At 38.2% G+C, this 24901-nt stretch overlaps 1 protein-coding gene across 3 annotated transcripts in view; it reads left to right on the top strand.

Moving 5' to 3' along the window:
• UNC80 (unc-80 homolog, NALCN channel complex subunit) overlaps positions 1-24901 on the top strand; it is a 236575-nt gene that overhangs the window by 148132 nt on the left and 63542 nt on the right. For all 3 annotated transcript variants that reach the window (XM_061204567.1, XM_061204557.1, XM_061204576.1), the window contains 7 exons: positions 2448-2555; positions 3738-3876; positions 17648-17829; positions 18344-18475; positions 20885-21071; positions 21708-21839; positions 23516-23659. In XM_061204567.1, the coding sequence (XP_061060550.1) occupies positions 2448-2555; positions 3738-3876; positions 17648-17829; positions 18344-18475; positions 20885-21071; positions 21708-21839; positions 23516-23659 (1024 nt within the window). The remainder of the gene's footprint in view (positions 1-2447; positions 2556-3737; positions 3877-17647; positions 17830-18343; positions 18476-20884; positions 21072-21707; positions 21840-23515; positions 23660-24901) is intronic.

Genomic DNA, 24901 nt, shown 5'->3' on the forward strand with positions numbered 1-24901 from the left:
TGAATGACATCCTCTATTAGTGATAAATTCTGTCCTTCAGTCTTGGGTTACTAGTTTTGGTTTTCTTTGCAGTCCCTGCTTGATGTGTGTTTCCAACCACCACCTACATCTCACAGTCCAGTGAAATTTCTAACTCTTCAGGAACCACTAATAACCAATAAATGCCTTCAGAACCAGCCTCCTACTCCATCCATTTTCTTACTCTCTTCTAGCCAAGTTTTACACCACGTTACCATAGCAAAAAGCAACTGATGATAATGTTGTTAGTCTGAGTCAGGGTCACACCAGTAGAGGACTTTAGGGACCTCACATAGGGTACCCAAGTGCCCATCACACGTGTACCCATCTTTAATACCTGTTTTCAGGCCTGAGCAAGTCACTCAAGAAGAGTTCCTAACCCATCACCCTAGTGTAAAAGCCTTTCCAATTCCCTTCCCTTTCCACTAAAACAAACATCCTAATTATCTTGAAGCCAGCAGAACACACCAGGCTTCTTAAGGAACATGCCAGGATATTAAATATTTGATATTTGAGAAGCTTGACTTATACCTTCAGTCCCCAGCAGACAGGATTAAACAGAAGCCTACATTTCACAGAGTGTGAGAAACAGACATAAATGTTTGTCCTTTTTCCTCTGAGTATTTTTCTGTATCTGCTTGCTTAAAATTCCTATATATTAATCAAAAGTATTGTTCAAAGGTAACCCTGAAAAGATAAAATGTCCAGCCAAAGGAGGAAGCAATAAAATATTTTAAAAATTTAAAAATCAATTTTAAAATAACTCTAATGACCTGGGGGATATTCATCATAAAATCACAGTGAAATGAAATGTTTAAAACTGTGTACCACATATATAGCATCGTCACAGCTTTGCTAAGATGCATAGAGGGACAAAAGACTGAAAGGAACCAAATAATGGCCATCACTGAGTTGAGGATTATAAGGATTTTTATTTTCTTCTTCATAGTTTTTTTGTATTTTCCAGGTATTCTGCAATTTACATTTTTTTTTATAAATAGAAAGAATAAAAGCAGAAAGATGCCACTTTTTAAATACCTTGATTTTTTACAAAGTCAGATACACCCCTATATTTATATGGAAAATGATTGCCATTTATGATTTTAGAAGCTTTCAAATTATACAAAATAGGCATGATATTTATGCTATATTTTGCTTTTACGTTCACAGGGGGGAAAAAAGCATTGCAGGATTTCTCTCCCCAGATGATATTTATTCCCAAGCAGGATTTCTCTCCCTAAATGATATGTGTTCCCAAGTATGTGCCTCTGCTTTTTTTTTTTTTTAATCTTTAGAAAACACAGCAAGAGCTCTGATTCATTTGTTTCCAAGTAGATTCGTTTAAAAGTTCATTCCATACTGGTCACATAACAGATGCATTGTCTTGGGTCTTTTTGTCAGAGTTTTGAAAGACTTTCTTGGAACATGCATGTACTTTTTAGATTTGCTTTTTCTTTCAAAATATCTCCATCTATAACACTGTGAATCTCTGTTCAGAAATTCTTAAGGAGTTCAGTTGTTTTCCCTTGGCACTGAGGGAGAGACTGTTTCATTGACATGTCACTGGAAAAACAAATGAGCATTTATACTGTGCAAAGGGATGGATTCCCTGTTTGCACAGCCTGGAGTGCAAAAATGGAGGCATCAGGACTCAGGATAAATAAACAAGGGCCTGCCACCACTGGAGCAATCATTCTCCCAGCTGCTCTGTCCACTCCATTCCTTGCCACGTAGAGAGTCAGGGGAAGAAAACGTCTCCTCCGTGTGTATGCAGATGTCAGGCCTATTCTGGACCCTGGTTGAGGGGACAATTTGAAAGAAGAGCTGCTGCCTCCAATAGACAAGTATGGTTTTTAAAACAAAAACAAAAACAAAAACAAAAACAAAAACACTTTAGCTGGATGATGGATGCTATGAACTTGTACTTCGTTGATGAGTCTTTTATCTTTCACTTCCTGACACCCCTCTGTGAAACATTTTCTCTTCCAAATAATCAACGTGTAACATCCAATCCTTTAAAGGGATTATTAGAGAGAGTGGCTTTTAACTAGCGATATTTTAAAAGATTTGTGTTTTTCACAGCTTGGTGGAATATAATTAGCCCTGAAATGGAAATCAGGAGATCCTGTCCTTTCCTTATTCTGCTAATAACCAGCTTTGCAATTTGGTCAAGCTACTCCACCTCTCTGGGTCCTGGTCTCCTCAGTGGTAAAAGAGGAGTTTGTGGCTAAATACCCCTAAGCTACCTTTTCATGACAAAATTAACTGCTTTTATCACTTTCAGAAAGTGCAGGCCCGTAAAAAGTCCTTACTGAAATCATCTGTTGCATTAGAAGCAGTTGGTTGTTTGGAGAATTTGGAGGAAAACAGCACTGTTGGGTTTTGAGAGAACATAACCCTCTTCACCACCTATCTTCTGTTCTTTCCAGTGCTCAGATAAATCATGCCTGAGGACACCTTCTCTGAAAAAGAGAGTTTCAGATGCCAACCTAGAGGGGAAAAAGGACTCTGGAATGCTGAAATACATCAGACTACAGGTATTGATGCATGGATCAAAAATGTTCGCGGAGCAGTAATAAGGAGGGAACTCCAGATATCCTGTTTGCTAATGTTTGGGACATACAATGGCAACTGGCACGGTGTTGGCAGAAAGGCCCCTCTAATTTGGTGAGCAAGAGTGCTACCAAGTATGCAAGGAAAAATCCCTTCTTGCTGGACAGCCAACTTCCAGACAGACAAGGCTTGGGAAGCTTGGCTGGAGCCATGCCTCTTCCCACTCTCTCCACTCCAATGGAACCAGCTTCCCACCAATGTGTGGTAGCGATGCTCATAGGTCTTGGAATGAGACAGTCGGGGTTCAAATCCTATACCTGCTGCTCTGGCTCTGGGATCTTGGGCAAGTTAACTTAATTTTTCTCAGTTTTAGTTGCCTAATCTCTAAAATGGGGATTTTAACACTAGACCCATCGCAAAGAATTATTGCATGGATTAAAAAAGATAGTAAATTTACGTACTTATCCAGTGCTTGACACAGTTATATTGTTATTACAACCTAAACTCTAAATCATAATACATTTCCCAGGGGAAGAGAAAAAAAAGTTTCATGTTTTTCTAGAAAGTGTTTTAAATGATGGTTAAAGACCTAGACTTGCCCCAAACCTACATTTATCACCAAAATTATTTGAAATAATGGATTAAATGGGATTTTGTTGACTAACCTGGAGCAATAACCACAGTGTATAATGTTTTGAAGGGAAAATGCCATCCAAGTTCACTGGCTTAGAAAACTAACTTTCTGAATGGAACTCCTTTATAAATTAGAGGCTGATCACAGTTTCCAGTGGAAATCAGCTTCTAACAGGAAGGAAGATAAGATGCTATGAAAGTCCACCAGGACTTTAAACACAAAGATATATTGGCTGGAGTCCTTCTTTCTCACAGAGCTATACTTATTCTACAGTTTATTCCCTAGGTGGTTGCAAATTAGTTTTTGTGGTGAAAGTATTATAAAATTAATACGATTTGGGGGTAATTATACATCAACTAATAGGGTATAAAGCTTATTATACATCATGCCAGTAAATACGCTCCCACTTTAGAACGTATTTTAAAGTCATTTAAGGAAAGCAGAGAGAGGGGAAGTGACACTTAACACTCTAGAGGAGTACAGCAATCAGTGTCTTCAAAGATTTTACGACATCATTTCCATCTTTTCCCAGGTAATGAGCCTGTCGCCTGCTCCCTTATCTCTGCTAATCAAGGCAGCACCAATTCTGACGGAGGAGATGTATGGAGACATCCAGCCAGCTGCCTGGGAGCTCCTGCTCAGCATGGATGAGCACATGGCGGGGGCAGCAGGTAAAGAAAGACCACCTGGGACCCTGGTCCTGCTGCCACTCATCCCAGCGTTTAAACAAGAGAGAGGCACATTCATTCCATTTTCACCCTTAGGTCAGATCGCTGGCAATGGCTGGACCTCTAGACAGAGCTGTGCACTGAACGGAAACAGGCCTAGGTTCTGTGTGCACCCTTTTCATGTCACTGTATAGTTTGCACAAGGGCAGCATGTCTCTCCTAAGATGTTACCAAATTATAGAGAATGATTTCCGCCAGAACCTACATTTTCACTATATTTCACAAAAGATAAAATTCTTTTTGTGCGTTGTGATTTCCCAGATTGACCATGAACGACCATCATTAATTTTATTAAATCTTATGTCAGTAATAGTCTGTGTTCAAATCACAATATCAAAATAAATTTGTGAAATTTAAGTGACGTGTCCAAAGCCACGTAGCTAACAAATGGTAGAGGTAAAATCTGGATTCTTCATCGTTTTCCACTTTTTGTGCATATTCCTTTATTTTATAGTTATTTTAATTGAAAATGCACATGGTTAAAATTCAAATAATATAAAAGTGTATGAAGTTTAAAAGTATCACCCTCTTTCCCATGACTCCCAGTCCTCTTTCTCAGAGGTGACAATTTTTTAATTTCCCAGGAAACCTCTAGGGTAAACTATGCATATGTATATATATATATACCTATGTATGTATATATTACGTTTCCTTTTTCACACAAATAGGACATACCATAAAGACTTCTGCATTTTTCATTTTTCATTTTTATCTAGGAGACTTTTTTTTTTAATTTATTTATTTATTTTTGGCTGTGTTGGGTCTTCGTTTCTGTGCGAGGGCTTTCTCTAGTTGCGGCGAGCGGGGGCCACTCTTCATCGCGGTGCACGGGCCTCTCACTGTCGCGGCCTCTCTTGTTGCGGAGCACAGGCTCCAAGCGCACAGGCTCAGCAGTTGTGGCTCACGGGCCCAGTTGCTCCACAGCATGTGGGATATTCCCAGACCAGGGCTCGAACCCGTGTCCCCTGCATTGGCAGGCAGATTCTCAACCACTGCGCCACCAGGGAAGCCCCTAGGAGACTTTTTTAATAGTTTATTTGAGCGAAAATGGATTCCAATCAGGCAGTGCCAAGCTAGAAGTGGTTAGGAGCACTCCACCAAGAGTAGCTCAGGGAGAGACTTTTATAGAGAAAAGGCAGAAGCAAAGAAAGGCAATTATTGATTGTCTGTAGCGTAAAGCCTAGTTGGCTGTTTGTGGTTGGTTATCCTTAGCATTTTGATTTGTAACCTTGAGGTGTTTATAGGCATAGATTTTGGTTTGCTTATGTAAGCTGCCATGGCATTAGAGCCACCTCAGTCTAATGGTCTCCTTTTAAAACGACTTAACAGTCCCCCCCTTTTGGTCATCCTCTCGTATGTGAAAAATTGACCAAAAATTTAGTATTAATGCCACTCTTCGTCACCATCAGAGTTAAGTTTCTCTTGTCTCATTGTGAAACTCATAGGTTATGATGTCATGTCCGTGGAAGAATTGTTTAGCTGTTCATCTCGTTGTTCATCATGTTTCTGTTTCTCCAAGCACAGTAAGACCAGCTAATGTACTGATGGCTGTGAACATGCATTTAAGACCTTTGAGAGAATATAGCACACCACAGAGACTACAGTGATAACTATTAGGAGGATAATATCAAGACACTGAAGTGTACTCCTTAGCCAAGGCCCCAGTGAACCAAACTAGCTGGTATCAAATAAATCAAAGGATGTACGTGTTTAACCAAGTGGCTTGTTTGTTAATTTTCTGTATTTGCTACAATACTAGAGATACTGATCAAGGCGCAGCAGGAGACATTTGCTATGGCACATGTTCAGCCAGTAACTAATCTAAAGCAATTCTATTATCTAAATTTACCTTAGCAAGAAAATCTTGGGACTTTGGTTGTTCAGCTACGGCCTTAGCAGTAGATTCATCAACAGTTGCCAGAGTTAAGGAGCATTATCCTCCTATGCATTAACAGAGAAAAAAAGCAAGTAGTGAAAAGGCAAAAGGAATAAACATTTCATATTGGTGTTAAAGACCTTGATCTGCAATCTTGGGAGACAGCTGCCTACCACAAGATGCCATCTGCCTCTGGGTAAGGACCTCCTTAGTCAATTTTAATTTTAGGTCTCCAGGTGGTATGCAGTTCCAGGAGTTTGGAGAAGCCCTTTTTAACTGAGGGATGTGGACCCAAGGTTCAATTCCATGAAGTTTTCTAAGTAGTTTTAATTGTATATATTGATTAAAATTCTTAATACTTAGAACCGTTTTTTCCTAGTGAAACTAAGATGTAAGCAATTGTGGAGTGTCTTGTTATACTAGCATTCTGTGGGTTGGCAAATTTATAAATACATTTCACAATTTCTGGAAGTATATTCTTTCTCAGTAAATTTTTCATTGTGGCACAAAACGTGTTTAGTAATAAACCCAAATATCTTTAGTGCCTCTGTAAAGGAAGCCAAAAGTAGATAAAGCTATGTTCAGTAATTAATGTTTCAGTATTGTATCTTATTTGGAAATGATCTAGATATTCAATGAATATCCATCATTTAACTTATCTCAGCATAACTTTAAGGTTTCAAGTTACCAAAAAAGATTTTAGAAACTGTTTTTAAGTAGACATACCATAAAGCATAATGTTGAAAAATTTATTTATAAACTTTTTACTTTTTTAAAAAGTAAACTTTTATTTACATCTATTTAGTGTATTTGTTCTTAACAATTATGTTTAGAATATTCATGAAAATTTCATGAGACATTAAACAGATAACCATCATTTTAAGTTATTTTTCTTGCTGACAAATTCGATAACATGAGTTTATTTGACTTTTAGTAAACCTAGGTAGGATAAAAATATTATATTTAATGCTAATAACTCTAAAGACATGCCTATTTTGATTAAACCAACAAACTTAAACCACCTTTTATTTACTGAAGATTATCCTAGATCAAATGAACTTGAAAAAAATTTCAGTTAGTTTCTGGATTTCTGAGAGTATACTTGGTTTATGTAAATGCTTGTCTTTAAGCCAATTAATAGAGCTCTTTACACATTAATTTTGGCAATACCATCCAAAGGTAGAAAAATATCACACATCTACAACATACGAACAGAGATATACATAAACATACAGACAGATGCAGCGATCTTATAGCTTTAGTTTTAAAATTTTAGCCATGAAACAGGTATGATAATGCAAAACTGACTAGTTTATAAAAGAACAGTTGGATCTAAATTGTGTTTCTGGCAGATAAAATAAGTTAAGGTTACCTGCTCAGATAGCTAAAACTTTTACTAATATTTGTGGAAAAGACTTTTAAGATTTTTCATTCACTTAATTTCCAAAACAGCTCCCTTCTTTTTCTGATAAGAATTACTTCCCTGAAGTTTACATTTCCAGAGATGGCTTTGGGTTCCTAGAGAAGACCAGGTAGAACGTTTATATCTCAAAGGCACAGAGAAAAGATACAAATTTCTCCAAGAAAGGCTTTTGTTTCCTAAATCCAGTTTTTTTTTTTTAACAATATCTGCAAGCCTTTTGAGATAAATAGGGGAAATTTGGGGCTAGGTAAAAACGATAGGTGGGCTTTGAGTTGTTTCTAGAGCCACATTTCTGTTCTTATAAAGACTTAGTGTGTTAGACAGTTGTTTTTAATTCCTTGAAAGATTGGGCTGCAGCCTGAATATCAAGATGCTGATCCAACCATCCAACTACATTATTCTCAGTTTACTTCTTTGTATCATGGAGAAGAGCTCTAAGATGGAAATCAGAAGATTCCTGCGTTCTAGAGCTGTGTGTCTTTGGAACGCTTCAGTAAATCCTTTTACAATGGCTTCAGGATGTTTATCTTTCCCTCTGGGTACATAGTTTTATTTTAGGTTAGGGGAGAAGGCCTAAAAAATAGTTCCTATCAGGCGCTGAATATCAGCTTCCAATTTGGTCAACTTCTGACTATAGAGCTAATTAAAAAAAATTTTTTTTTTCAAATATCTTGTCAGGTTTGAGCGAGACAAACAGCAAATATTCCTGGCAGTGTTGAACTACCCCATGAGCACAACATCCAGAGCCACTCCCAAAGATAGCCAAAAGAAAGAAGGACTTAGACAATTCCCCTGAGAGCTGGCAATGGTAGGACCCTAGCCACAAATGGAATGTAACCCACATTTCTGGCTATATTTTTGAGGCCCCCAACCTGATGATTGCCAAGCTAAGTTCTCAGGACAAAAAATGAGATGAACAAGAGGGCAATAACTGTCCCTGGGAGAGAAAGGATCAATAACCTTTTTTTTTTTTTGGTAATTTGGAAAGGAAGCGGCCATGTGAAATTTTACCTTCTTCTCTCAACCAGGGACCACAGGTAGAGATCTGGGGGAGCTGACGTTAGTAAAAATTCTTACTCATCTCTGGCTTCTGCCAGTTTTCCCGGGATGATGTCTGCAGTCTCCAGAGTGAGGGAGGCATTCCAGTGGGTCTCATCCTGGTCACCAGTAACTGTAAAGGAGGAAAAATAATTTTCCCTCTACCCTTAATAGTGAGCGCCTGGCTGAAATACTTTTTCCTCTAGGATAACTCATAAATGGATAGGCTTATCTAAGATGGTTTAAAGTTCTCCACTGTGGCCAGTGTAATTCAAGATTATCTTTGGTATAGTTAACCTACTTGTTCAGCCTTAAAAAAAAAAAAAAAAATTCTGTTCACCTGAGACCTCACACTAGACTCAGTCCAGTTTTAAGTCAGACCCAGTCTGACCCTGGATCCAGTCTGGTTTCTAAATTGGAACCAGTCCATTCCTGAGCCCAGTCTGGTTTTTAAGTCTGACTCATTCCAACTCCAGCTGGTTTCTGGACCCAGCATGAAAAAGAAAGGCTCAAATAAAGTCTGCAAGCTCATAACACAAAAACTTCAGTGCTAGGATTTGAGAGGGACTTACCCATGACCTCCAGAGGCAGCGAGAAAGCAGCAAGCTCAAGGTCTCAACAGATACCTATGCCGGGTTGTTCATTGCTCCTGTGGGCTGTTGTGGGGGGTCTCCTTTGGTTCCCTCTTCTGACACCAGGACTGTTAAAAGGTAAACTGAGGCATATTAAAAATTTGAACAAAAATCAATTTGAATTGAGAAATGCCAAACAAGAAGTTGTTAGGAGTTCTCTCTAGGAGACCATTTTTAACATCAGTCTATAAGTTTACCTATTCTTTTTAATGGCTACCAAATATTCCATTGAATGAATGGATATAACATAATTTATTTAACCTGGAAATTTTAGTTGATTCTTGCCTTTTGGTTTTTGATACTATGCTGCATCAAATGTCTTTGTAAAATATCTTTGTTCACATTAAGTCTCAGATTTTTGCTTCTCTACTAAGTATTTCTCAGAGAGAAGGGCATGCTCCCTAAATATGGGACAGCCATGGACATTTTCATGGAAGTTATGAACAGGGGGACTGAGCTTTAAGAAAAGCTAGAAGGAAGAGGAAATGGTGTATGCAAAGCCATATGGGGTGTGGAAATGCACTGGGTTTATTTGGAAAGCCTGAGGAGGAATTGAGACTGGGGTGGCTTTTGTAAAGAGGTTGCTAGTCTGTAATATTAGGCAAGTGAGCAGGTCTCACATTGTAACAGACCTTGAACAACAGGGTTAGGAGTGTGGACTTTCCACTGAACTGTGGGAAACCACTCAGGGGTTCCGAGCCAAAGAGTAATGTTGTATATAGTGTTGAATTATTACCAAGTTTAATGTGGCAGCAATGAGTGGAGTGGCTTGGTTTTAGAAACAGTGATTTTTAGATGACGAGGAGACATATCAGTGGTGATATGACACTAAAGCTAATGAGAAAGGCTATAGCTAGAGAGAAACTTGGGAAAACTTGATGTACGTGGCAGCTGAAGCAATGAGGGAGGATGATTTCCAGGGGAGAAATAATTCCGGGGGAGGATGATTTCTCGGTATAGAGGAGAGGGCTGAGGAATGAACACTAAGCCATTGGCCTTCTCTACCTTCAAAGGACAGGAAGAAGAGCTGACCAGCAAAACCCAGAAAAACGACTAGAAAAGTAGAACTTTACAAGTAATCTCAAACCATGGAAGTAGAGGAAGATCCTTTTCAAGGAGATTGTTATGAAAGTGTTAAAAACTGAAAGGAAAGAAATGCTGTAAAAATACCACTGGATCTGCTGATTAGTGAGCATTACAAGAAAACTAATTTCAGTAAAGAGATTGAGGTAGAACTCCAACTGCAATGACTTAGAGAGTGACGATGGTGTTTAAAAATTGATACAGAGTACACTTTAAAGAAAAGTAAAGAAAGGAGAAAAAGTGGAAATTTAAGGAGGTGGTAGGATTAAGAAACAGATTATCAAAAGCTACTGATGACAGTAGCTCACATTTGTTATAGAACTATAGCATACACACTGTCTTACTTGATCCTCATAACAATGATTTTATAAATGAGCAAAATCCAACTCAGAAGGTTGAAAGGACTTTTTTTTTTTTTTAACATCTTTATTGGAGTATAATTGCTTTACAATGGTGTGTTAGTTTCTGCTTTATAACAAAGTGAATCAGCTATACATATACATATATCCCCATATCTCTTCCCTCTTGCGTCTCCCTCCTTCCCACCCTCCCTACCCCACCCCTCTAGGTGGTCACAAAGCACCGAGCTGATCTCCCTGTGCTATGCGGCTGCTTCCCGCTAGCTATCTATTTTACGTTTGGTAGTGTATATATGTCCATGCCACTCTCTCACTTCGTCCCAGCTTACCCTTCCCCCTCCCCATGTCCTCAAGTCCATTCTCTAGTAGGTCTGTGTCTTTATTCCCGTCTTGGGGTTGAAAGGACTTTTAACCAAGTGCACACAGCTCAGAATTAGCAGAGCCAGGAAATCAAACCCAGATCTTTTGACTACAAATAGATGCCCTTTCCATATACCACATTGCCTCTAAAAAATAAAATATGCTTTAGAATTCTGTAGTACTTTTCATGTCACAAAGCACTTTCTCATATATTATTTTATTCTAACAACAAATTTGGAGGCAGCTATCAGCAGCATCCTCATCCTCATCCTCATCCCCATCATCATCATTGACATTTTACCAATAGAGAAACAAAGGTTAAGAAGTTAAGAGGCTTGGCCAAGATCAATAGGAGAGAAGTTTCAGAGCTGGGATTCAATCCCAGTTGTTCTAACAATTGCCTGAGCATGTTTTGAGGATCTGGGAAAAAGTACAAGAGAGTTTTTAAATTATATTTTTATGATCAACACTGGCTCCTCCATCTATGCTACAGAGTGTATTTCTTTTCCTCATTATTCATTGACTTCGTTACTTATCATAGCACTGATCTTTCTCTTATTCATATTTGGCTTTCCCCAAATTAAAAAACAACAATGGTATTATGGTTCATGAAATCTCTTTTGGTTTCTCAATCTCTTCTGCCTCTTGGAAGGGTAGATGTTTCTAATAGAGTCTACGTTATGAATGTTATTTTTATTATTTAAATTTTTTTAACATCTTTATTGGACTATAATTGCTTTACAATGTTGTTTTAGTTGCTGCTGTATAACAAATTGAATCAGCTATACGTATACATATATCCCCATACCTCCTCCCTCTTGCATCTCCCTCCCACCCTCCCTATCCCACCCCTCTAGGTGGACAGAAAGCACTGAGCTGATCTCCCTGTACTATGCAGCTGCTTCCCACTAGCTATCTATTTTACATTTGGTAGTGTATATATGTCCATGCCACTTTCTCACTTCGTCCGAGCTTAACCTTCCCCCTCCCTGTGCCCTCAAGTCCATTCTCTATGTCTGCGTCTTTATTCCTGTCCTGCCCCTAGGTTCTTCAGAACCAGTTTTTTTTTTTTAGATTCCATATATATATGTTAGCATACGGTATTTGTTATTCTCTTTCTGATTTACTTCACTCTGTATGACAGACTCTAGGCCCATCCACCTTACTACAAATAACTCAATTTCATTTCTTTTTATGACTGAGTAATATTCCATTGTATATATGTGCCACATCTTCTTTATCCATTCATCTGTTGATGGACACTTAGGTTGCTTCCATGTCCTGGCTATTGTAAATAGAGCTGCAATGAACATTGTGGTACATGACTCTTTTTGAATTATGGTTTTCTCAGGGTATATGCCCAGGAGTGGGATTGCTGGGTCGTATGGTAGTTCTATCTTTAGTTTTTTAAGGAACCGCCATAGTGGCTGTATCAGTTTACATTCCCACCAACAGTGCAAGAGGGTTCCCTTTTCTCCACACCCTCTCCAACATTTATTGTTTGTACATTTTTTGATGATGGCCATTCTGATCGGTGTGAGGTGATACCTCATTGCAGTTTTGATTTGCATTTCTCTAATGATTAGTGATGTTGAGCATCCTTTCATATGTTTGTTGGCAATCTGTATATCTTCTTTGGAGAAATGTCTATTTAGATCTTCCGCCCATTTTTGGATTGGGTTGTTTGTTTTTTTGCAATTGAGCTGCATGAGCTGCATGTATATTTTGGAGATGAATCCTTTGTCAGTTGCTTCGTTTACAAATATTTTCTCCCATTCTGAAGGTTGTTTTTTCATCTTTTTTATGGTTTCCTTTGCTGTGCAAAAGCTTGAAGTTTCATTAGGTCCGATTTGTTTATTTTTGTTTTTATTTCCATTTCTCTAGGAGGTGGGTCCAAAAGGATCTTGCTGTGAGTTATGTCATAGAGTGTTCTGCCTATGTTTTCCTCTAAGAGTTTTATAGTGTCTGGCCTTACATTTAGGTCTTTAATCCATTTTGAGTTTATTTTTGTATATGGTGTTAGGGAGTGTTCTAATTTCATTCTTTTACATGTAGCTGTCCAGTTTTCCCAGCACCACTTACTGAAGAGGTTGTCTTTTCTCCATTGTATATTCTTGCCTCCTTCATCAAAGATAAGGTGACCATATGTGCATGGGTTTATCTCTGGGCTTTCTATCCTGTTCCATTGATCTATATTTCTGTTTTTGTGCCAGTACCATACTGTCGTGATTACTGTAGCTTTGTAGTATAGTCTGAAGTCCGGGAGCCTGATTCCTCCAGCTCCGTTTTTCTTTCTCAAGATTGCTTTGGCTATTCGGGATCTTTTGTGTTTCCATACAAATTGTGATTTTTTTTTTTCTAGTTCTCTGAAAAATGCCATTGGTAGTTTGATAGGGATTGCATTGAATCTGTAGATTGCTCTGGGTAGTGTAGTCATTTTCACAATGTTGATTCTTCCAATCCAAGAACATGGTATATCTCTCCATCTGTTTGTATCATCTTTAATTTCTTTCATCAGTGTCTTATAGTTTTCTGTATACAGGTCTTTTGTCTCCTTAGGTAGATTTATTCCTAGGTATTTTTGTTGTTGTTGTTGCAATGGTAAATGGGAGTGCTTCTTTAATTTCACTTTCAGATTTTTCCTCATTAGTGTATAGGAATGCAAGAGATTTCTGTGGATTAATTTTGTATCCTGCTACTTTGCCACATTCATTGATTAGCTCTAGTAGTTTCCTGGTAGCATTTTTAGGATTCTATACGTATAGTGTCATGTCATCTGCGAACAGTGACAGCTTTACTTCTTCTTTTCCAATTTGGATTCCTTTTATTTCTTTTCCTTCTCTCCTGTAGCTAAAACTTCCAAAACTATGTTGAATAATAGTGGTGAGAGTGGACAACCTTGTCTTTTTCCTGATCTTAGTGGAAATGGTTTCAGTTTTTCACCATTGAGAACAATGGTGGCTGTGGGTTTGTCATATATGGTCTTTATTATGTTGAGGTAAGTTCCATCTATGCCTGCTTTTTGGAGGGTTTTTATCATAAATGGGTGTTGAATTTTGTGAAAAGCTTTTTCTGCATCTATTGAGATGATCATATGTTTTTTTCTCCTTCAGTTTGTAAATATGATTTATCACATGGATTGATTTGAATATATTGAAGAATCCTTGCATTCCTGGGATAAACCCCACTTGGTCATGGTGTATGATCCTTTTAATGTGCTGTTGGATTCTGTTTGCTAGTATTTTGTTGAGGATTTTTGCATCTATGTTTTTCAGTGATATTGGCCTGTAGTTTTCTTTTTTGTGACATCTTTGTCTGGTTTTGGTATCAGGGTGATGGTGGCCTCGTTGAATGAGTTTGGGAGTGTTCCTCCCTCTGCTATATTTTGGAAGAGTTTGAGAAGAATAGGTGTTAGCTCTTCTCTAAATGTTTGATAGAATTCGCCTGTGAAGCCATCTGGTCCTGGGCTTTTGTTTGTTGGAAGATTTTTAATCAGAGTCTCAATTTCAGTGCTTGTGATTGGTCTGTTTATATTTTCTGTTTCTTCCTGCTTCAGTCTCGGAAGGTTGTGCTTTTCTAAGAATTTGTCCCTTTCTTCCAGCTTGTCCTTTTTATTGGCATATAGTTGCTTGTAGTACTCTCTCATGATCCTTTGTATTTCTGCAGTGTCAGTTGTTACTTCTCCTTTTTCATTTCTAATTCTATTGATTTGAGTCTTCTCCCTTTTTTTCTTGATGAGTGTGGCTAATGGTTTATCAATTTTATTTATCTTCTCAAAGAACCAGCATTTAGTTTTATTGATCTTTGCTATCATTTCCTTCATTTCTTTTCCATTTATTTCTTATCTGATCTTTATGATTTCTTTCCTTCTGCTAACTTTGGGGGTTTTTTTGTTCTGCTTTCTCTAACTGCTTTAGGTGTAAGGTAAGGTTGTTTATTTGAGATGTTTCTTGTTTCTTGAGGTAGGATTGTATTGCTGCAAACTTCCCTCTTAGAACTGCTTTTGCTGCATCCCATAGGTTTTGGGTCGTTGTGTTTTCATTGTCATTTGCTTCTAGGTGTTTTTTGATTTCCTCTTTGATTTCTTCAGTGATCTCTTGGTTATTCAGTAGTGTATTTAGTATTTAGTAGCAGCCTCCATGTCTTTGTATTTTTTACAGATTTTTTTCCTGTAATTGATATCTAGTCTCATAGCGTTGTGGTCAGAAAAGATATGTGATACGATTTCAGTTTTCTTATATTTACCAAGGCTTGCTTTTGACCCAAGATATGATTTATCCTGGAGAATGTTCCATGAGCACTTGAGAAGAAAGTGTATTCTATTGTTTTTGGATGGAATGTCCTATAAATATCAATTAAGTCCATCTTGTTTAACGTATCATTTAAAGCTTGTGCTTCCTTATTTATTTTCATTTTGGATGATGTGTCCATTGGTGAAAGTGAGGTGTTAAAGTCCCCTACTATGATTGTGGTACTGTCGATTTCCCCTTTTATGGCTGTTAGCATTTGCCTTATGTATTGTGGTGCTCCTATGTTGGGTGCATAAATGTGTACAATTATTATATCTTCTTCTTGGATTGATCCTTTGATCATTATGTAGTGTCCTTCTTTGTCTCTTGTAATAGTCTTAGTTTTAAAGTGTATTTTGTCTGATATGAGAATTGCTACTCCAGCTTTCTTTTGATTTCCATTTGCATGGAATACCTTTTTCCATCCCCTCACTTTCAGTCTGTATGTGTCCCTAGGTCTGAAGTGGGCCTCTTGTAGACAGCATATATACAGGTCTTGTTTTTGTATCCATTCAGCCAGTCTGTGTGTTTTGGTTGGAGCATTTAATCCATTTACATTTAAGGTAGTTATCGATATGTTTGTTCCTATTGCCATTTTCTTAATTGTTTTGGGTTTTTTTTTTTAGGTCTTTTCCTTCTCTTGTGTTTCCTTGCTAGAGAAGTTCCTTTAGCGTTTGTTGTAAAGCTGGTTTGGTGGTGCTGAATTCTCTTAGCTTTTGCTTGTCTGTAAAGGTTTTAATTTCTCTGTCAAATCTGAATGAGATCCTTGCTGGGTAGAGTAATCTTGGTTGTAAGTTTTTCCCTTTCATCACTTTAAATATGACCTGTCACTCCCTTCTGGCTTGCAGAGTTTCTGCTGAAAGATCAGCTGTTAACCTTATGGGGATTCCCTTGTATGTTATTTGTTGTTTTTCCCTTGCTGCTTTTAATATTTTTTCTTTGTATTTAATTTTTGATAGTTTGATTAATATGTGTCTTGGCGTGTTTCTCCTTGGATTTATCCTATATGGGACTCTCTGCCCTTCCTGGACTTGAGTGACTATTTCCTTTCCCATATTATGGAAGTTTTCAACTATAATTTCTTCAAATATTTTCTCAGTCCCTTTCTTTTTCTCTTCTTCTTCTGTGACCCCTATAATTCGAATGTTGTTGCATTTAATGTTGTCCCAGAGGTCTCTGAGACTCTCCTCAATTCTTTTCATTCATTTTTCTTTATTGTGCTCTGCAGTAGTTATTGCCACTATTTTATCTTCTTGGTCACTTATCCGTTCCTCTGCTTCAGTTATTCTGCTATTGATTGCTTCTAGAGAATTTTTAATTTCATTTATTGTGTTGTTCATCATTGTTTGTTTGCTCTTTAGTTCTTCTAGGTCCTTGTTAAACGTTTCTTGTATTTTCTCCATTCTATTTCCAAGATTCTGGATCATCTTTACTATCATTACTCTGAATTCTTTTTCAGGTAGACTACCTATTTCCTCTTCATTTGTTTGGTCTGGTGGGTTTTTACCTTGCTCCTTTATCTGCTGTGCCTTTCTCTGTCTTCTCATTTTGTTTAACCTACTGCATTTGGCGTCTCCTTTTTGCAGGCTGCAGGTTCGTAGTTCCCGTTGTTTTTGGTGTCTGCGCACCATGGGTAAAGTTGGTTCAGTGGGTTGTGTAGGCTTCCTGGTGGAGGGGACTGGTGCCTGTGTTCTGGTGGATGAGGCTGGATCTTGTCGTTCTGGTGGGAAGGACCGCATCTGGTGGTGTGTTTTGGGATGTCTGTGAACTCATTATGATTTTAGGCAGCCTCTCTGCTAATGGGTGGGGTTGTGTTCCTGTCTTGCTAGTTGTTTGGCGTAGGGTGTCCAGCACTGTAGCTTGCTGGTCATCGAGTGGAGCTGGGTCTTAGTGTTGAGATTTAGATCTCTGGGAGAGCTTTCACCATTTGATATTACGTGGGGCCGGGAGGTCTCTGGTGGTCCGGTGTCCTGAACTCGGCTCTCCCACCTACTTGGCTCAGGCCTGACACCTGGACGGAGCACCAAGACCCTTTCAGCCACACGGCAGGCTCTTTTTGGCCCTCGTTTTCCTTTCCTCAAGCCGCCACACGTCAGCCACAGCCACACGGCAGGCTCTTTTTGGCCCTCGTCTTCCTTTCCTCAAGCCACCACATGTCAGCCACTTCCGCGCCCTCAGAGTTTCCCAGTGGCACCCACTCACCGGATGATGAATGTTATTTTTAATATAACTAATGGAACTGAGACAGTTTTACATGGACATTTTTATGTACTGTCCTAGGGTTACTCTGAGATGACTCTAGCCATTTCCTAAAAAGGATATTTCAGCATGTAATTTCCTTTCTTCATTTGCTTCCTCTGGCATTCACTTTTCACTGTGAGCCAAAGGAAACTTTGCTTAGAATGAGTTTTTCTCCTGAAATGTCGTGCTGTCACTGCCCTCGCATCAGATATTGGAAGATTGTGGGAGGCACAAAGGATGAAGTCTGCTTTCCAGGTGCTGAAACAGGCTTTGCTTTTGCCAGTGCTCGTGGCCTGGCTCTATAGCTCAGTAGTCATTTTCAAGAGACAGAAGCAGTTTCCCCCTTCTCCCTATCCCCAGGAATCATGCAAAATTAAGAGATGCGTAGCTGATGAATTGTTGACTGTCTTTAGCGGCCATGTTCCTGTTGTGTGCGGTGAAAGTCCCCGAGGCCGTGTCTGATATGCTGACATCAGAGTTCCACCACCCGGAGACCGTGCAGCGGCTGAACGCTGTCCTTAAGTTCCACACGCTTTGGAGGTTTCGCTATCAGGTCTGGCCCCGGATGGAAGAGGGAGCACAGCAGATTTTTAAGGTGAGGGATACATCCCACATGGGTATTAGATTAGTAAACCCAGCCCAAGGTTCATTTCAGTCCTTGAACCTCAAATCCACAGTGTATGTCCCAAGAGATGCTTCTTTTTTTCCCTCTCTGATTACATAAGTAAACCTAACTCATATATGAGTGAATTCTTGTCCTTAAAACAAATTGAAATATAAGAATGTAGAGTAAGAAAATCAAGTTTCTATAAACCTCAGGATTTCAGCACCATCCCCAGAGGTAAGCACATAGAAGTTTGGGGTGTAATCTTCCATACATTTTGCTATATAAACACAGATGTTCTTTGGAGGATGGGGTGATTAACACAAATAGAGATCATATAGTTGAAACCCTTCATTTTATTAATGAGTAAACTGAGGCCCAGAGACGTTCTTCATGTGCCTTATAACATCCTTTGCTCTAAAAGATTATGTCATAATTTTGCTTCAGACTCATTCTAGCTTATTTTCCATCTTACTCACTTCATTCTTCTGATATCAACTAACAGATCCCGCCTCCCAGTATAAACTTCACCCTGCCCTCCCCAGTGCTTGGAATGCCATCTGTCCCGATGTTTGACCCCCCTTGGGTCCCTCAGTGCAGCGGGAGTGTCCAGGACCCCATTAATGAAGACCAGTCTGTGAGTAACAGGCACTTTCTTTCTAATATCTTCAGCCTCCATGGTATACATGTAAGAGAGAACAGTGGATGTGTGAGACAGTTGTCATAAGAATGTAATAACAGCACAGAAAATCAACCACAAAAGTCCTTTAGTTCTTGTGAGATAGAAGAAACTAACATCTGGGGTGAGCATTTGCAGACCTCCAGAAGCCAAAACAGTTTTGTTCCGTAATCATAGAAGCAGCCACCTTATAATAAAAGCTACTAAAAGCATTAGGCATTGATTTCTTAGCCAAAGGTAGTGCTTTTGCCTCTCTTTATTATAAAACAAACAATTCATTTAACCTACATAAGCTACCCAAAAGTTAACGAGATTGACTCTGGATGAATAAGAAAAAGAACTGAGTTGCCTGCTCTTGCTGTCCTTGTTTGGACCTTAGTCCGTTCTTTACCTTATTGATCATCAGTATCATCATCAGAAACATCACTCTGAGAGCTCAGGTCTTATGCTATTCTAATACATTACTGCTCTATGTAATATAATTTATAAACAGTTAAGTTTAGAACCCAGTCTATTTATAAACAAGAACCAAGAATATGTGCCTTTTGAAAAAATGAATCTTCAAAATATGCCTTTTTCACCTGTTGCATAGCATTTTCCTAAATTACAAGATAATGTAGAAAATTTGGAAAATAAAGCAAATATAGAAAAAGAACACATCTCTATACACAAATTCATGATTATTTCCTTGCATAATTTCCCACAGGATTTAGGGCAATTGGTATGTGAATATTAAAGATTTCTTTTATATCTCACAAAATATCCCCAGGATGATTGTACCATTTTACCCTTATACAACACAATAGGAAAATGTCTTCTTTATTCAAATTAACTAGTATTATTTTTTAATGCCACATTGAATGACAAAAAACAAAGTTATTGGCTTTTTTATTCACACATCTTTAAAAAGTTGGTTGAATATATGAAGTGAGGTTGAACATTGTTGCATGTCATACATATATTTTCTAGGCATTTGTAATTTTCTTTGAACTGTTTGAACTCTTTACCCATCAGAATATTTTTATTTTAATTCTTCTGCATACACTACCTTCATATCTGATGGTTTTGTGCCAAAGACAAAGGCACGCTTGGTTCTTCCCTCCAGCATCTGAACCACTGGTATAAAGATCCTTGGTTTTTTTCTCATACATGTGATAGATTCATTTGAGTCAAGTACATTCTCTTCCCAATTTCACAGTGAATTTCAATCCAAAGCCCTTAATTCTATATCCAGTTATCTTTCCCTTATCTTATTATAATAAACCAGCTTAACCCCTGGCTCTGAAAATGAATTGCCATGTGGCCCATCAAATGCCCTTAATTGCTGTTGTGTCGTCCACTATTGGAAACCTTTAGTCTTATGTTAAGACCCTGCATAAAGGGAGCTTCGATGACTGCTGTCCTTTAGAGGAGTGACCAACACCCCTTGTCTGTCTCTTTAATCCTATGTGACCACTGGCCAACAAAGATGTAGAATTTCTACTATACATAGACATTACTTCAAATTGGTAGTGAAGAACGTCAGTGATCACTTCCCTGCTCTGAGACCAATGACTTCATCCCCAGAGCTCTTGGAATTTATCTCAGCATAAGCATCATGATTAAGGCAAAAATAGAATGGCCCCTTTGCAAAGTGAATCTTTCCTCCTTTATTGTTTCTTATCTGTTATGCTTTTGCTGCTGGTAAACAGGGTCAGATTTTACATTCAACCATAGTAACACTACCAACTCTCATAATTTCCATTCAGTAGCTTTGTTTCTATAAATATTGTTAAGTATTTACAGTGTGCCATTGTATTTTCTATTATTTATGTTTATTATTATTTAACATTAATATTTCTAAATATTAAGTATTTGCAGTGTGGTAGATACTTAAGATACAAAAATGAAATAAATCACATAATTAATTGTTTTACATGAAAGAGATCTTTCCTCCTCCTTCCCATGGTTCTGACTTTCTCTTTTATTAACCTTATGAAGTAAATGTCCTTCATTTAAAACCAGTTCAAGAAATTTTGGAAGGAAACAGAGCATTAAAAATGTTTATTCGATGTGTTTAAAGAGTGGATCATTGATATTTAACCTAAAATAAGATTAGGTAAAATAACATTTTTTCTTTCCCGAAATTACAAACATCCTTGAAGAATTATCCAGATTGAATGAAAAAGGATGTCTTAGTTGTACACAGCCTGGAAACTTGGTAGAAAAAGAAGCAAACAAATAAATCTCCATGAAACTAGATCACGGATGCCCTAACATTTCCTGAGAGCAAAGTACCACATCTGTGTCATTCAGTAGAACACTCTTTATACATATGACCTTGCAGAAGAGTTGCTAGTAAATAAACTTGCCTTCATGTCTCCGTAGAAATCCTTTTCAGCCCGGGCTGTGTCCCGCTCCCATCAAAGGGCAGAACACATCTTAAAGAACTTGCAACAGGAGGAAGAGAAGAAACGTCTTGGTCGAGAAGCCAGCCTCATCACCGCCATCCCCATCACCCAGGAGGCTTGCTATGAGCCCACCTGCACACCCAACTCAGAGCCAGAAGAAGAAGGTGCCCTCTACACACTGGACTTCTTTGGGGGCGGGGGGGCTGAGTCACACAGAAGGGAAAGGACTTGCTTTGAAATAAACATTGACGATTTTATGTGACATGAGGTGATATGCTCCCTCTATCTCTCTCTCTTACCTCCTGACACTATCTAAAGAAAGAGAAAAGAGTTGTCTTTTTCTAAATGTTTAGAGCTGGCTTGTCTACAGAGGAGGACATTAGCCACATTGAATGAACTAATATGATAATGGACCAAGCAGTGACTATGATTCAGGCAACAGCTGAATGCAGAGTGTGTGCTAAAACATACGCAATCAATCTTTCAGCATTAAAAATGGGGTTAGTCCATTAACTACTCTCAGCCTTCACAAGTGCAGACAGTTTTTTGGTTGGTATCAGAAAAATGATTTCTGAACCATTCTAAATTCAGTGATTCTCTGCCCCACTTTTGTGAAATCTTTGGGAGGAATTTTCTGTCTCCCTTTCTGTATGTGTTTTTTCCTCACCAAAGTACATTCTAAATTACTTAAGCCTTATGCTTTGAGAGCTATATACACTTTGATGTAAGTACAACTATAATAGTGATGATAACTTTTTTGTTACAAAACCAAAGTTCACGTTCCCCATTTTCTTTGCCAGTAGAAGAAGTCACCAATCTGGCATCCCGTCGACTGTCTGTGAGCCCATCCTGTACCTCCAGCACTTCCCACAGGAATTATTCCTTCCGCCGAGGGTCAGTCTGGTCAGTGCGTTCAGCCGTCAGTGCTGAAGGTGTGTCCTCTTACAAATGTGTCCTTTATTCCTCATGACTTGTGTGTTTTGAAACAATTTTTATTTGATATGATTATCTCACTTCATTACACTGTCTTCATTAAATAACCTGTCTCATGATCTTAAAGTTTAAAAATGTATATTAGATGAGTGGTATTCTAAAAAAATTGTTGATTTAATCCAGCAAATGTCCTTGATAAGTTGGTTCTATTTTAATTACATTACACGTCATCATATTGCTGAGGGTTCAATAAAACATCATTCTAGGCAGTTAACAGTTTTCAACACTGGCTACACATTACAATCAACCAGGGAGCTTTTAAAAATGCTCAGGTCAACCCAAGACCAAATCAGAATCTCTAAGGGTGGGACTCAAGCACCTCAATGTTTTTAAAATCTTCTCAGGTGATTCCAGTGCATAGCTAAGACTCAGTAGGATGTTTTAGGATGCTGTTCTGGAATAATTTATCAAAGGAAGAACAAAGCTCGTGCCAGTCCTGTAATGAAATCTGATTCCGGGGGAGAAATGTGATACTCTTCAGTTCTAAGAATTTAAAAACTACGCTTCTCTAATGATAAATAACTGTCTGGGGACTCGCTCCTTCATGATTATACAGATTTCATCACGATTTATAGTCATCAAAAAGTTGTACAGAAACTAGTGGTTCTCAACCCTTCACTGCACAACCCTGGAAAACTTCAAAAATGACCAATGCTAATTAATCACAGCAGCCCAAGACATATCTATATTTTTTTCTAACACCTTTATTGAGATATAATTCACATACTAAAATTCACCCTTTTGAAGTGAGTAATGCAGTGGTTGTTAGTATATTTGTAGAGTGTGCAACCATCAACCCTACTTAATTTTAGGATAGTTTCATTATCCCCAAAAGAGATCCTATACCCATTAGTAGTCACGCCTCATCCATCACTCCCCCCAACCCCTGACAAGAAATAATCTACTTTCTATTTCTATGGATTTGCCTATTCTGCACATCTCATATGAATGGAATCATATAATATGTGGCCTTTTGTGACTGGATCCTTTCACTCAGCATACTTTCAAGGTTGATCCATGCTGCCACATGTATCAGTTCTTCATTCCTTCTTATTACAAGGTAATGTTCCATTATATGGATACGCCACATTTTGTTTACCCGTTCACCAGTTAGAGTGGACTTCTGGGTTGTTTCCACCCTTTGGTTATTATGAATTACACTCTTATGAACCATTATGTATAAGTTTTGTGAGGAAAACTGCCAAGCTCTTTTCAAAAGTGTCTGTATCGTTTTACATTCCGACCAAAAAGCATAAGGGTTCCAGTTGTTCCACACCCTTGCATAGGCACAGTAATCTTGGAAATGAAGAGCAAAGTTGGAAAGCTTACATTTCCCCATTTCAAAACTGACTACAGAGCTGCAGTAACCAAGATTGTGCAGTATGGACTTGAGGGTTGATACACACATCAACGGACTAGATTGGAACCGGAAGTAAACCATTACATGTATGTTGATTTCAAGTTTGAAAAGGGTGCCATGAACCTTCAATGGGGGAAAGAATCGTCTTTCCAACAGATGATGCTGGCACAACTAGATATCTGCACAGAAAAAAAAAATGTTCCATAAGTAGGTCTTGAACTGAGAAAAGCACGCCGATTCTGTCTCCCTCTTCAGATGAGGAACACGCCGCCGAACACACGCCCAGCCCGCACGTGCCTCAGCCCCCTCAGGCTGTGTTCCCGGCATGCATCTGTGCAGCAGTGCTTCCCATTGTCCATCTGATGGAGGATGGTGAGGTGCGGGAAGATGGAGTAGCAGGTACAGTTGTGACTGGTCAAAACCGTCAGTAACTCTAGTAAATACTGGAGGCGTTCATCTGATAAAGAGCAGTAGGGTGCCCTCGAAGACGTGAACCGCTGGCCACGTGTGGAGTTGTTTTATGGACATGCTATAATGACAGATTTGTAGTACGCTGAACTAACACTACCACTTTCTCCACCTTTTCCTCCCACAAACTTTATGACCAAGATATTGCACTTCAAATAGGCAGTTTTTTTTTTCCAGGAGCGTTGTTTAGGACTGGAGAACAGACCAACCCTCATTTGGCCATGGAGAAATCAAATAGTGATTTTGGCCACCTTAGAAATCTTAGCCATTGGCTTGACATCATTAATGCCATCTTTCTCACTTGATTTCCTTTCCAGAGGTAATAAGTAAAGAAAATAATTGAAAAATGAAATGATAAACTAGGGGTAAAGATGAGTTACATTTGTCACAGGTAACAGGTTAATATTCTTGATGTTATTTTTTTTTAAAAAAAAAAAACCTTTATAACTCAATAATGACTTTTTTATACCCCAGTAGAGAAATGGACAAAGGATATAAACACACTCTAACAGCCAGTTAAATCTGTAAATAACACTTGTTTACAACAACAGTGAAATCTTACATTTCATATAAAAAATTGCAAGGATTATTTCAAAAGAAATTATGCATAGCTGGTAAAGATTCAGAGAAAAGATTATCCTCACACCTTGCTGATGGCAGTAAAAATTTAATGCAAGCACTCTGAAACAGTTTCACGGTATGCACCATAAGCCTTAAAAGTGTGTACACCCTTTGACACAGATTTTGGTATCTAGCAATTTCCTAAGGCAGTAATGAGGGGTGAATTAAGGTTTACAGAGAACGCTGTACCTTGTACATTTTTAAAATAACAAATATTTGAAAAGAGTTTAAATGTCCAACAATAGGCAATTAGTTAATCATGGTACCTCCATATGACAGCTTTCTGTGCACATTAGAAAAATATTAACATAAAATTGTTCAATTTATTGATAATTAAAAATGTGAGTACCAGAGAGTATTTTCTATATGATATTATTTAAAGATACATGTAAATATATATTTCATGTATATGAAAGAATATACTCCAAAATGTTTATAGTTGTTTTGGTGGTTGGTAGACTTATCAGTCTTATTCTCCTCTTTGTCTTTTTCTGTATTTCTCATGTTTTAAGCATTAAACTGCCGTACTTAGCAATTAGAATAAAAATAGTG

This window comes from Eubalaena glacialis, chromosome 1 (assembly GCF_028564815.1).
Source record: "Eubalaena glacialis isolate mEubGla1 chromosome 1, mEubGla1.1.hap2.+ XY, whole genome shotgun sequence".
Classification (NCBI taxonomy): Eukaryota; Metazoa; Chordata; class Mammalia; order Artiodactyla; family Balaenidae; genus Eubalaena; species Eubalaena glacialis.